A 14,226-nucleotide genomic window follows, 5' to 3' on the forward strand; every position below is an offset into this window, starting at 1 on the left:
TCCACTATCTTTAAAATTTCTAGGGTATGGTCGTATCTAACTTGAACAACACTACAGTGCCCACACAATCTGCTGTGGTACTGCTCTGTATCCATAAGCTTTAAGATAATGTGCACATATCCGAACAAAATGAACACAGAGTACAGACAGAAGGCTCCATCTGTGTCCGTATCCAACATAAAGCATAAATGAGCCAATACTTTGATCAAACATTTAAAAGCAATTCATATGTTGTTATTATATTTAATTTCCCAATACTTACTGCTTTACCTAAAACTGGACCTAAACTAAAGTGACGATGACGTGAAACCCATTTATTACTTCTGAATAGTCAACATAGACATACATAATAAGAAAAGGAAATTAAAACCTCTGAGACACAGTGTTTGACTTGATTTTATTTAAAGACATGAAGTTGTCTTCATCGAAATGTAAAAAGCAGCAATGTTCTTTCACATAATGCTTTATTCACATTTGAATTTCTGATTGAGAGTCAGATTAATTTGCATTTTCTATTTCTTTCTGAACTGAGATAAGGTTTGTTGGACTCAGAGAAAATCACTGACACTCGGTAACACAGCTACTGATATGTAATGGAGGCCTAAACGTGGATCACCCCACCGTGTTGAGCACAGATGTTCACGAGCACATATAAATAAATAGGTTTCAAATGTCCAGGTTGGGCTGAAGTGTGAAACGTTTGCCGTGGTATTTACAGAGTCCTCGTTCTGTGTAAAATGCAGAAAGCACCATTTTGCTCTAATAGAAAGGGTCTCATTTGGTTGAACATCAAACTGCCCCTTTCCCTAGAAAGGAATGGGAGGTCCCTTCGTGTGGAGGCCGTGATGCAGTTTTCAGCTCGACGTCCTACTCGGCTTTCTTTGCCTTCCTCTTGCGGGCGCCTTCGCTCAGCTCCTCCTTGGTTTTGAGAGGTGAAGATGGGGCGGCGGCGGCAGCGTGATGGTGGTCTTCCTCGGATCCTCCCAGAGGGGAGCCGAACAGCAGATGGCAAACCCAGGACTCAATGAGGGCGAAGGGGGAGCCGTGAGAGTGTCGGGCGGTCATCACAACCTGAGGGAAGACGATGTCAGTTAGAAGAGAGCAGCATAATGTTGTGATGAATAAAGGGACACTTCACTGATTTTACATGTCATCAGTTTCATTCATCCTTGGGAAAAATATTTCAGGAACTTTGTTAAGTCTGTGTTACAAACTCGGAACACGAAGTTTGTAGACATTTACCAGGCAGGGAGGGTCTAATGATAGATACTATTGCATTATTGGAACTGTGGGATTCAGCATGTTATTCTCTTACTTTGAAAAGATTATCCACTGATTTACAGACGTCCCTTTCACAATGTAAGTCTAAGGGAAAAGGTCTTTTTGGGCCCAGTGGCACTGCATGATGGACTTGGCTTCAAAGCCCAGCACACTTCCTGGGGGCCTGAGGTATAATCTACTACGCAGAAAGACAGCACTGACATTCTTATTCCCACCTACAAAGCTCTGATTGGTCTGCTCTCATCACACTGGGGGAATGCCATCCTCTATTAAGCAACAGATTTTAAACATTCAGGCTTAAAATAAATCAGAAAAGCAACAGTTTCGACTGCACTTCACACAGCAGCCATGATCTTACTTTGCTTGTGGCCATGAAGAGGGTGAAGAAGAGGATGAGGGTGCTCTTGGCCACTGGCAGCCAGTGAGCCTCCTGCAGGGTGAAGAGGATGGCTCCGTACAGACTGGCTTTGGTCGGGCTGTGGAGACAAAAGAGAATCTGTCAGTAACATCTGACTGCAGCAGGGATCACAATAACAATGACATGGGGTTTAGATTATATATTTTAGAGATAGAGAGGAAGATTAAAGCATTAAATATATATCCTTATTTATGACACAAAGTGTGAAAACCTACAATTTGATCATTTTGGCATTTTCATTTCAAGGTCCAGGGTGTAAGCTCTGTGGGGATTCAGTGGTTTCTAGCAATGGATTGCCAATTACAACCGCTGAAACTTCTCCTGGAGGTTTTACCAGGAGCTGAATTATCCGCACAGGTCTCTTCCTCTCCAAAACAATCGGACCAGGTGATGAAAATCGGTAAAAACATTAGTTTGGTGCAGTTTGGTGTGGTGTCTGCAGTGCCAGTGAAGCTGGAAGGCAAAGCTTCCAATTTACTGGTCCATCTATGTCCCAACCCTCACCGATGGTCATGAACTCTGGGTAGTGACCGTAAGAATGAGATCGCGGATACAAGCAGCCAAAATCAGTTTCCTCAGAAGGGTGGCTGGGCTCAGCCTTAAAGATAGGGTAAGGAGCTCTGACATCCGGAGGGAGCTCAGAGTAGAGCTGCTGCTCCTTCGCGTCAGAAGGGGTCAGTTGAGGTGGTTGGGCATCTGATATGGATGCCTCCTGGCGCCTCCCATTAAAGGTGTTCCAGGCACGTCCCACTCGTAGGAGGCCCCGAGGTAGACCCAGGATATGCTGGATAGATTACATATCTCATCTGGCATGGGAATGCCTTGGGGTCCTCAAGGAGGAGCTGGAAAGCATTGCTGGGGAGAGGGACGTCTGGGGTGCTTTGCTTGGCCTGCTGGCCCCAGATAAGCGGATGAAAATGGATGGATAGATGGATGGAATAAAGCAGCAATTTCATACTACAAATCAGTGTTTCTCCTACCCTGTTCGGTACATTGCAGATGGCCTGCTTGCCCAGCACCTGCAAATGTGTGCACACCTATTTTCTGATGCAGATGTTAAGGAGGTTTTTCCTTTATCCACAGAGGTCTCTCCATTTCCAAAACAAATGGACCAGCTGAAACCGGTAAAAGCACTGAATGTAGCAGTTTCACGTTACAAAGCAGTGTTTTTCCAGTGCTGTTTGGCATGTCAGACACGGGCCGCCTACTAGCACCTGCTAATCTGTGCTCACTTCTTTTCTCTGATAACTTATGATTCAGAAGTTCAGGATGCTTTGAAACCAAATTATCTGCAGAGGTCTCAAATGGGCCCAGTGATTTAAACCCATAAAAACACTAAACACTCACATATAAATAAATCAGTGTTTTTACGAATCTCTCATCGGTAAGGGACTGTTAACTATGGTGGCCGATGCAAGAACACAAATGGCCCTATCTACAGCCAGTGTCTGGTTTGTCTGTTCTGGGCTACTGCAGAAACATGGCGGTGAAACATGGCGATGGGTCTGTGGACAAGGACCTGCTGCCTATGTAGATACAAACAGCTCGTTCTAAGGTGACAAAAACATGATGATTCTTATTTTCAGGTGATTATACACTAAAGAAAAATGTTATTATTTTACGATGTTCCATTTCTGCCAATTTCTTCCCCTAAATCCTATATACCATGGACCTTAGATTAAATGTTTAATGGCTTAGTTGAACCTGGATTGAAACTTGAATGTTCCTCTCTAGGTTGAATACATTCTCTTAGGCTAATCAAACCTCCCAAATGAGGTTTGTAAGACACTGGCATGAGGACAAAATCCAGGCAGCTTTTCTTTTAGGGGTGAGAGATTTTCATGTGACAATGACATTGAGTAAGTTGGCTGCATTACATGCTGGCAAATTGCCTTCTTTGAATCTACCACTGGAGGGCGCCAAAGTCAAAATTTTCAAATTCTACAAATGGTGATTTCAACAAACCTGCTGTGTTTCTTAACAAGGCTGGCCATGTTTTGTGTCCCATTATAGTCACAGTAACTTTTGAGTTCTAGTTTTGCCTTTGAGGTTTGGTTAGAAACACCTGCGTGCTCGAGGAGGCAGTGATGAGTTCATGTTCCATCAGCAGCAGTGGGAGACTCAGACTTACAATGACATGTTGAGGATCTCGTTGGTCTCGGGCCTCCACACACCGCGCAGCAGCTGCTCAAAATTGGACATAAGAGCCACTCCAGACCCTGCAAAGATAAAAATAGACAATGGAAAAAAATGAGGACAAACAAGTCTGTCTCAAGTGACTGCTTCAGCTTTCCTCCCCCATTTTCAACATGGACGCCTGCAGGGCCTCCTCACTGTAGCAGAGACCAGACCAGGACAGCCCTTTATATAGTTTTCTATGGATCTATCTCTACTGTTGGATAGTTTCACAGTGGAAATGTAGACGAAACATGTGGTTTAGGGGTAAATTATGAAGTTTACAGTATTCTACACGCAGATAAAGCATGACTACACAGCTTTTCACCAATGTGCTCCTTCATCATTTCAGAGCAGTTCTGGGTTTAAACATTAACATTGTTTAAACATTATTTGTAGACATTTGTGACACTTTCTTTCTTTCCACTTTCTTCATTTCAACAGATCAGATGTAGAATCAGCTTTACTGGTCAAGTATGTGTCTGCACATAAGGAACTTGACTCCAGTTTTAAGTGAAGCAAAGCTGAACTGACTTTATACCTCATATTTTCATTATTTTCAAATGCCGCTAAAATAAAATTCAGTGATAGGTTATTGTTTGATTACTCACGTAATCAGGTTACTTCAGTGCATGTATTTACTAGCTGTGAATGGACATCACATGTGCACGCTGGCATGCACATGTGCTGTTCACCGATGTTCAAATGCGGTGGCTGTGTAATTGCTCTCTGTCACTCCATGAGTGCAGCTGTCAGCATGGAGAGCTGCTGCCAGAGTGAGCAGCAAACTGCAGGCTCACCAAGTACCATTAAATAATTTCTTCTGGGATAGGCAACAATTTCGGTAATAGATTTAGTGTTAAAGTCATTTTTCATGTAAAAATGCCAGACATTCCCCATTTCCTTTTCTTTGTCTAATGTGACTGTGGACTGAATACCTTCGGGTTTTGGAGAGTTGGTTGGAAGGAAGATATATGATACGATCATCTTGCCCAAACAATTAAACGACTAATTAAGAAAATATTCAGCAGACTATTAGTCATCAATAGTTACAGGCCTACTTTCTCCTTTTTCAGAATATAGTCACTAAATGTCTCCAAAAAGTTGATAACTGCATGAATCAGAGAGAGAAACAATCTCCACTGCTCTCCCTCAGGAACTATGTTGTTTATGGTCATAATAAATCTGTTTGTCATCACTCCCAAACTATATATGTAAAGCAAAGTTTGTAACACCAGCTGTGCAGTTATTCAGTGTTAACACATTTACGAATGGTATCAAATCACTTTAAAATCGCCAGACACTGACCTTTGACGTATCCAGTAATGACCATGATGAAGAAGCCGTGGTGGTAGGCGTGGTGGGCGTGGTGAACACCTGCAGCAATCTTACGAGTGCGGACGACTTCCTTCAGGGCGACCAAAACCAGCTTGACAGGCAGGAAAGCCACGCATTTATAGAAGAGGTTCAGAGGGCAGTAAAAGATGAGGTACCTGAGAGAGATAATGGAGAAGAAGACATTAGAATGAGGGGTAGGGAAGGTGAAAATCAAACAGTATTTGTATTAAAAGGTGCTTTACAAACAAACAAATCAATGAAAACTGGTGTGACTGAGGTCTGGAGATTACCCCGTGGGACTGGGACAGTGTTGCAGATATGCTGCATTTTTCAGAAGTAATTTTTGCTTTGAGTCCTGCAAACTAAATTCTATGTGTTTGTTATGATATCTAACACCTTCAAAACATGACAACAAAATTTTCTATAGATAAAGCTGGTGGGGGAAATTCATTTTTGAGGTTTGGCTGGATCGAACTGATCATTTAAAGATGTCTTTAAAGTTTCTTTACCCATAAAAAGCAGGAAAATTTTGTTCTCTGGACGAAGATAATGGGAATGACCTCCAAACAGTGGCTAGCAGGGCATCATTTTATCATATATATAGTCTTTTAAGTTAGATAAAAAGCATGAAAAATGAGTTTTGATGGTCCTATTTACATGTGACAGTTCACCCCAAAATCAAAAACACATATTTTTCCCTTTATCTGCAGTCCAGATTGTTTTGGTATGAGTCACTGAGTGTTGGAGATATCGGCTGTTGAGATGCCTTCTCTCCAATATAATGGAACTAGATGGCACTCAGCTTGTGGTGCTCAAAGTGCAAAAAAAAATATATATTTTTTTTTTTTTTTGAATAACCCAATAGCAATGTCTCTTTCCAGACATCATGACCCGGTTACTCAAGATAATCCACAGACCTTGCTGTGAGCAGTTTCATCAAGGAACTATTGTCTTTAAACCAAACTACACCCACCAACTGTGTCACTGTACAGAAGGAAGCGTGCATCTACTGCTACCTCACCTAGCACCACTGAGCTAGCTAGCGTTAGAACTCAGCCAAGCAGGATGCCGTCATGAGCACGAGCCTCTCATCCATGATTAGATGCGTACTTTCTCCTGCGTGGTGATACCACTGGTACGTGTAGACATCTCTACAACCGAAAGCTCCAACACTCAGCAACTCACACCAAAACAATCTGGACTGATAAATACACTACAAATAGGAGGAAAAATATGTGTTTTGATGTATTTTCATATATGTATTTGGGGGTGAGCTGTCCCTTTAAAGCCGCATCTCTTCCCCAGTTTGGGTAATGTTGTTCTGAGGACTTTCTCACCAGACAGCTGAGGCCAGCAGGATGTGGCTGTTGTGTTGGAAATAGTCGATGGGGCTGCTTCCAAGCATGATGTCTGCCAGGATGTAACTACCAAAGCAGTAGAGCATGGCACAGAGCCAGGAGGCCACGGGACTCCTGCGAGAAACCTCCACCGAGCCTGCAACAAAGAGGAGGAGCTGTCAGTGACTGTTCCTAACACGCAGGGTGGAAATGAAAATATCGCAGCATGCAGACGAGAAGGATTTGCAGTGTGTGTTAGATCAGGGGCGGAGGTGGAGGTGTTGGAGTTTTATGAAGTCAGTGTGTTATGTGTCTGCAGCTTCAAATGCTTTTTGAATAGCAGATGTCACCCAGTCATTACACATGGCCCGTTTGAGATAGCGAAATACTAATAATGAATTCCATGAGAAACTGAAATTTTCTTGTGCATTTTTTTCCTGTTAAAGTATGTTAAATGTGTCATTGGAAGAATAAGAGGGGTTTTCAGTCACTGATCATCACCAGTTACTCAATTTATTTACAAAACTGTGTGTGAAACGATTAATTAAATAAAGTACATGATTCAAACAAAGAAGAAGAGGAAAGAGAAAAACTGCTTGGTAAAATGATGCTGTGTGATGATTTAGAAATCTCAACAATAACAGAGTTTTTATTAGTAATTTTAACAATGTGGTTATTTTTAAAACTGTTTTACAAGATTATTGTTCTTTAATTTCACGATGACTTATAAATGTATCAATTAAAAACAATAATTGTGATAATTGTCTCCTTATCAATGGCCTGCTAAATCTTGATGGTCTAAATCTTGTTTTTTCTTAAAGTAAAAGTCTGTGGTCATGTCTGTTCTTTTTTGGAAGACATAAGGGTCAGATAAGAAGCGCCATTAACGTCCATTAAAACTTTCTGTCAGTTCCTAAAGCGCGGGACAGTTAACGATGACCTTTAAAAGCCATTATCAGTAGATCCCTTGTGTGTCTACGAGCTGTATCTTTGTCAACGCCCAGTCGACCACTTCAGGTCACGCCCTGATAATCCGCCTTTTTATCATAACCTAATATTGACTCAGGACTTCTACAAGAGTCTTACAAGTGTACAGACCTGAGCAGAGCAAGGTGACAGAGACTCACTATATGTCAAGCATCTATACTATCTCAATACCATACTGTGACTATACCGGTCAAACAAGTGTACAAACTGGTTTACTGAAGGAACTCGTTCTCCTATGGGGCCTGCAGAAGACTGGAATGCAAATGTCATAAATCGAAACTGGAAGTTTTCTGCCTCTTATGGTGTGAGTGTGTCTGCAAGCGTGCTCTGTGCACTGCTAAAGCATATCTCTCTCACTTAATCTGCAACAACACACAGTCCTAGATTTCTTTCTGACACTGTAGCAAAAGGTACTGCTGTTGAGGCCTCTAAATCCAAAACTAGATCTCATCTTTTCGCCTTAACTTTCAGTTAGTTGTTTGTTCTTTGATTACTCCAAGCCGTGTACCTGTTACCATTATCCCTCCTGACGACAACAACACTTAAAACTTTCTGGAAACTACTGCATCACTACAACTCCTCTGTTTATTTGCTGCCACACAAGCACATGAGCATCCACGCTGCGTGTAGCTTACTCTCTCATTTATTTGCATGCTGTCTTTGTGTCTCTCTCCCATGTGCGTTTGTCATTTTCCTATCTGTGTGAATCATGTGCTTCAGTTTTGCCGCTGGTGTCTTTGTGAAGCCTGTTCTCTTTCCAGGTTACATGGCGGTGAGGAGGTCATGTGGCTCAGGCTCTCGCTGTTTGAAGACACCTGGAAGCTGTTTCACATCCGCCCGAATCCATTTTCTTCATATATTTTTACAATATGTCTATACATTTGCCATAATTTTACTATGTTAATCTATTCTACACACAATATCTATTGCATGTCTGCTCTTCCTGAGGTTTCTGCAACTTTTCCCCTGTTAAAGTCTAATTTCTGGGAAGTTTTCTTCATCCAGATCAAGGGTAAAAGGACAGAGAGTGTTGTATACTGTACACACTGTAAAGCCCCTTGAGGCAAATTGTAGTTAGTGAAATTGGGCTACATAAATAAAACTGACTTTACCTAGACATGGAAATTGCTTGTGCCTGATTGTCTGGCTTACAGCTGTATGCCATAACACTTTAATTATAACTCCAGTCAACCATTTGACCACTTTCTAAATCAGTATACAAGGTATGATAAACTGCAGCTAACTAAAGCAAAAGTGTTAATGCTTTGTGCTGCGTTACAATTAACTCTCACTGGAGACGCAAACATAATAATGAATCTTATGATGAATCTAATCTGAAACTAGTCACTACAGCTGTCAGATAAGTGTAGTAATGAGTAAAAAGTGCAAAATGAAATGTTGTGGAACAGAAGAATAAAGTACGTAGCGTAAAATGTAAATGTTTAAGTGATGTAAAGGTCATTCCAAAGATATACTTTGGGGCCGAACTTGAATAAATGTACTTAAAAGTAACTTCCATCAGGTGTCCTGATACACAAAAACAACACATTTCCACTCCTATAACTCCTATTGTGTTCTATGCAAAGTAAGATATGATTTTCAGACTGTATCTATGTGTCCATGTGGGCAAAGACTTCACCAGTGCTACAACAGTGTTAGAGGCGTAAATGGAGACGTGATCAGAGCGCGGCTGCTTCACCGCACAAATCTCCAACAACAGGTGGATGAGGGTGTCGTGGTGCGACTGGCGCTCAGTTTGAAGGCAATCTGATCCTGAGAAATGCCGCCCTATAAATATATTCTGCTCAACTGCTTCTCCTTCCTTGCAACTGTTAGGCCTGTCTTAGCCTTTGACCCCCCCCTTTCCCGACACACACAAACACTTGTTTCTCCTCCCCCAGCTCGTATTGACCCCCAAAACTCATTCATGTGCTCTTCTGACATGTGGTGTGAACGAGGACTCTCCACTCAGACACATGTAGGGAATGGTGAAGTAAGACGAAGGTATACAGTTACATACATGAAGTCAGCCTTGGTAGCCATGTGTTACAGTTGGCCTGAGTCTGATGAAATTATGGATTCTTTATTTTCATTCAATAGGAGATACAACAACAAGCCTATGTTGAAAGCAAAGTGAGAGAATCCCCTTTACTTTAATACTTTAATATGAGAAATGCGAGTGTCAGCATGGTGTTAGATTCACTTTTTGACACCCTTAAAACATTAGGGACAGTAAAAACTACATGTATGCACATTATGCACGTGTTTCCTCCACTTGTGACTCCACTCCTTTAACATAGTCACACTCACAATGGACAGTTTAACTTGATCTTATTTATTCTAATGTTCTTGACAAAACCTGGCGCCTACAATACCACAATGCACCTCGACTACCTAAAGTTTGGTCTGAGATTCAGGTGTTTTATGCTAGTAGCGGCTAATGTAGTCTCAAGCAGAGATGCGGAGAGAGCTAACAGAGGTCTGGTAACCTCACATCTTTCTACCTCTACGCCACCAGACTTTTTTCATTTTCAAACTTGTAGTCTTCAGACCCAATTGATGCTGACTCAAGTGACATCACGTGAGGCCAAGGGAATTGGTTTTGTTTCAGCATTGGAGGAGACACATATGGGGGTCCTCGCAAGGAAATTTTGAGCATCAAGCAATTAATTTCCTGCATTCTGGTGAATTTTTCTGCACCAATTTGGAGACACATGACGTTTATATCATACAGGACATGCCCCTACAAACCACTAGTACTAGACAAACCCACCAACTCGATGGCTATCTGAACCCTGCTACAATGCTACATTGTAGTGAATAAACGAGACCAAATGTAGCCATAATCCACTTTATAATCCCTAATACACAAAGATGTGATTCACTTTATAAGTAACAAGATGTAACCCTTCCAGTTCCCCTTATCTTAACCGTAACCACCTCTATTTTAACATATATCATAGCTAATGCTATTGCTAACTTAGCATTAGCATAAGGGACAAGATGTAATTGTAACCACCTCTCTTTTAACGTAATACTTCATAACTAGCACATTGCTAACTCAGCAATTTCATTGGGACTTCCACTTCCACCCCAGGAAGCGAAGGGGGCTGATCGTGATCTGACGTGTATGTATGGTGGATTAGTCATGTAGCTAGAGGGCGGGTGACATAGCTGTTCCAGCTGCAGTAGCACCCACTCGCCAATCTGTGCCTTGATGCATAATTGTACGGTGTAAATGTCCCAAATTATGTCAAAATAAAAGTGCTCTGCTACTTTTTTGTTTTTATTATGAGGGTGGCACATACTGTAGAGATTGAGAGGGATATGTCCCCTGCATCCCCCCCGAAAACTACACCTATGCTTGAGGCGGTTCATCAGACTCGCTCTGGAGACACAGTGCAGTACTGAGTTTCCCTTTGAGGGTGACACTGTAAACTAGATCAGATTATTGGAAAAGTTCATTTCAAAGAGAATATCCATTCATTTTCTGCTCATTTTAATCCACCCTCATAGTTACAACTAACCCTAACTACCAAACTAGTGCAGAGAGATGACTGTAGATAGGCCAGAACCATATACTGTTCAAAGACAAATAATATAATGTCAATTACCTTTTTACAGATGGCTTATGTTGCATGAATGTTTTTAATTGTGGGGGCTCTACAAGTTGATCTAACATGTATAGCTCCAATATTTTCCCCACCGAGAGTGACTGGAGGATCATTGTTGAGGAAAATGTGGGAGATAATGGAATTGTTTGGCTACTAAATGCAGATTAAATATGCAGATTAGGTGGACATTTTTGTCTCATTGAAGCTAAAAATGATGTTTTGTTGAGTTTGAGATGTGTGTGTGCTCCAGCCATCATGACTGAAGGTACAACTGAGATCAAAATGAGCCCACAGTGACTGAGCTTGTGTGTCTGAGATTACTTTTTCTTCAGGTTTAGGAAAATCAGCTACACACTCCCAGAATCCTTCAGGTCATCCTGGGCTGCTAGCTCAACATGTTATTTCACGTTTAACATTCAGCTGCAGCCTTAAAGTGTGCGGCAGAGGGGCTTCAGAGGCCCACTGACACTGTCTATTTCAGGATCTTCTATTTATTGCCTAAGTCTCTGGTATGCACAGGCCTTTCTCTCAGGTTTCAATCCTCCTCAGGCTCTGTTGCTCAAAGGAGTTAAATCTTGGAAAATATCAGGCTTTACCCAAAACCGAGTGGTTTAATCTACTCCAGTGATTTCCTCAGTGTAAATGAGGTCAGGCTGCTGCAGCAACAGACATTCCCTTGCACCCTTACACCGAGCAAGCAGAGCAGTAAGTGCTCATGCTGGAGTTTATGTAACAGGTCATGCTTTATAAAGACTGGGCACTTTACAGATAACAGCCACAGAAAGTCCCTTTAGTGCTATTACACTGTGTAGTTATAGCCAGAAAATCTACTTAAGAATTGTCTTAAAAATGTCAGGTTTTCATCTTAGAAAATACTTGCAAGCTCCTATGGGTTTAAATATTAAATTGCCATTATTAAACATGGTATTTGGATATATTTTACTGTGTGTGTTGTACATAAATGTATGTTTAAGCACAGGTCTGGTGAGTGTGGAGCATGTGCACCTGCCAAAACAAGCAGAAAATCTTTTACATAATCATATTTATCAAATTATAAACCCTTATTAAGAGAAATAAAAGCAAAGAGAAAAGTGCAAACACACTGACCTGGCTCATACTTGAGGTAGAGGATGGACACGATGTAGTAAGCGAGATCAAACACGGGAAACATTCCCATTTTGGAGAAAACTTGGGCAAATTCGCCCAAATTAAGAGCCGCCAGCACTTCCATGTTGCCTGTCTGATCGCCGGTCAGTCCTGTTTTTGTTTTGTTTTTAGTCCAACTGCGCAGTCTGGATCGTGAAGCCCCCCCAAAACCCGATCCACCGACTCTCCACCAAACCCCCCGGTCTCGACAGTGAAAGCCTGTGACACTCAAGCCCTCCTATTAATACCACTCATCTCCACAGCTTCAGCAGCATCATCATCATCATCATCATCATATGCGGTCCTACCAGCTGCTCCGCTTTTTAGACGGCAGGAGGTCTACATGTCAGCTGCTTGACATTTCTTTAAAAAACAAAAGGCTTGTCCTCCGGTGCTCATCATCGATATAATCGTTGTTTAACTGAGACACGAGACGCTGTTACAGCATGGAAACACAGCACAGCCCGAGACAAGCGTCCTAATACAAAGACTCATTCAGTCCCTCGAACACAAACATCCCACAATCCGGATCAGATCCTGCACCGCGGCTGCTGCAGACTCACAGCCAGCATTATGTGATATCACCATCTGTTTACATTCTCCCACATGATGCGGACATGTTGAGAATAAAGGCGCAGCAAAAATAAGAAATAATCAGAAAATAAACAGACTCTATTTATGTGTTTTGAAATTGATTTTATTTATTTATTTTTCTATTTTTTGCTTTAAATTCTTGCGAATAATAATCAGAGCAACGACCTCCGCGACCACCAGGGGGAGGCCAAGACACAAAATTGAATAATCTCCAAAATGTCCTTTTTTTTTTTTACAGGAACTAAAAACATGAAATAAAATAAATTAAAATTAAAATGTAAATAAAATAAAATAAGCGTTATTGTTTTAGTATTTATTTGATAAAAAATTGTGTTTGCTTTCCATCTGAAAGATCTCTCTCACCTTTGAATCCTTATTTAGTTATCCTTATAACTTTTACTAAATACAATTAAAAGTAAATTAAAAGTGGCTTTGTTTTGGTTTTTAATTCATACTTTGTATTGACACCAAAATCATTCAAATCCCATGACTAAATGGGGCCAAGTCAAAATTTTTGATATTACCATCCAAAGGTTTTGAGATTATTTTGTAGCCTAAAAGAGCTGGAGAAATGTCACAACCAAAAGAGAATGTCAAATTATTTAAAAGCTTAAAGATCCCCAAAACGGGCAGGAAAAGGAAAGAATCCATCTGAAATAAAAAGCTGCATAAAGAGAATTTTGCTCTTTTTTCAGTAGCTATCATAATGAATGGGTGTGTCCTGTCTGTCAAGTGCTAATAGCTGCTCTGGGGGTTATAGGCTAACCCTCTCTAGAATATACAGTGAAATTTTGGGGACTTTTTAAATAGACCTATATATTTTATTCACACTTACAGCCTCAGTACAGTGATGATATATATTTTATTTTCAGTACTTTTTTTTATCTTAAGTACTGATGCTAAACACTGTAGTGTAATGCACATTCTATTTTTTATTTTTAATGTACATTTTCATTTTTTTTAAATTACCTTATATTTATAAACTTCTATTTCATACTTCTATTTTTACTTCTTACAATTCTCTATTCTTTACATTGGAGCGACTGAAACAAGTCACAATTCCTCCTCAGGGATTAATAAAGAATTTTTGATTCTGATCACTCATTTTTCTTTTTTCTTTAATATATTTTTTACACATTTACATTTCAAATTTCAAATTATCGTGTTAAACATTTCACAGAAGGTAGATTTTAAGTTTTTATTTCATACTTGCTGTTATTAAATCTCTGTCTTTCAAAAAAAAAGGTGATAACATAAAATGTGAATTAAAACAATCCATAATTCGCAAAAATAATAATAATATGAATAACATATGGCGCAATGTTGTCTGAATTTT

General features: G+C 40.5%; 1 protein-coding gene across 1 annotated transcript; it reads right to left on the bottom strand.

The window, feature by feature from the left end:
- Window positions 1–380: 380 nt before the first annotated feature.
- On the bottom strand, window positions 381–12,819 carry tmem38a (transmembrane protein 38A). The gene is made up of 6 exons (XM_033620832.2): window positions 12,258–12,819; window positions 6,550–6,706; window positions 5,183–5,367; window positions 3,831–3,918; window positions 1,640–1,757; window positions 381–1,071 (listed from the first exon to the last, which is right to left on the bottom strand). Exons 1-6 carry the CDS (start codon window positions 12,379–12,381, stop codon window positions 868–870), a joined length of 876 nt encoding a protein of 291 aa, XP_033476723.1. The 5' UTR covers window positions 12,382–12,819; the 3' UTR covers window positions 381–867.
- Window positions 12,820–14,226: the final 1,407 nt, after the last annotated feature.

The sequence above is a fragment of the Epinephelus lanceolatus genome, chromosome 6, assembly GCF_041903045.1.
Source record: "Epinephelus lanceolatus isolate andai-2023 chromosome 6, ASM4190304v1, whole genome shotgun sequence".
NCBI lineage: Eukaryota > Metazoa > Chordata > Actinopteri > Perciformes > Serranidae > Epinephelus > Epinephelus lanceolatus.

What these genes read in the sequence shown, in the direction of transcription:
- tmem38a (XM_033620832.2), bottom strand. Translation starts at nt 12,381, where the DNA reads ATGGAAGTGCTGGCGGCTCTTAATTTGGGCGAATTTGCCCAAGTTTTC. An exon ending in CATTACTGGATACGTCAAAG is followed by an intron (nt 3,919 to 5,182) that starts GTCAGTGTCTGG and finishes TTATCTTTGCAG; the next exon opens with GGTCTGGAGTGGCTCTTATG. An exon ending in GAGATCCTCAACATGTCATT is followed by an intron (nt 1,758 to 3,830) that starts GTAAGTCTGAGT and finishes TTGTCTCCACAG; the next exon opens with CCCGACCAAAGCCAGTCTGT.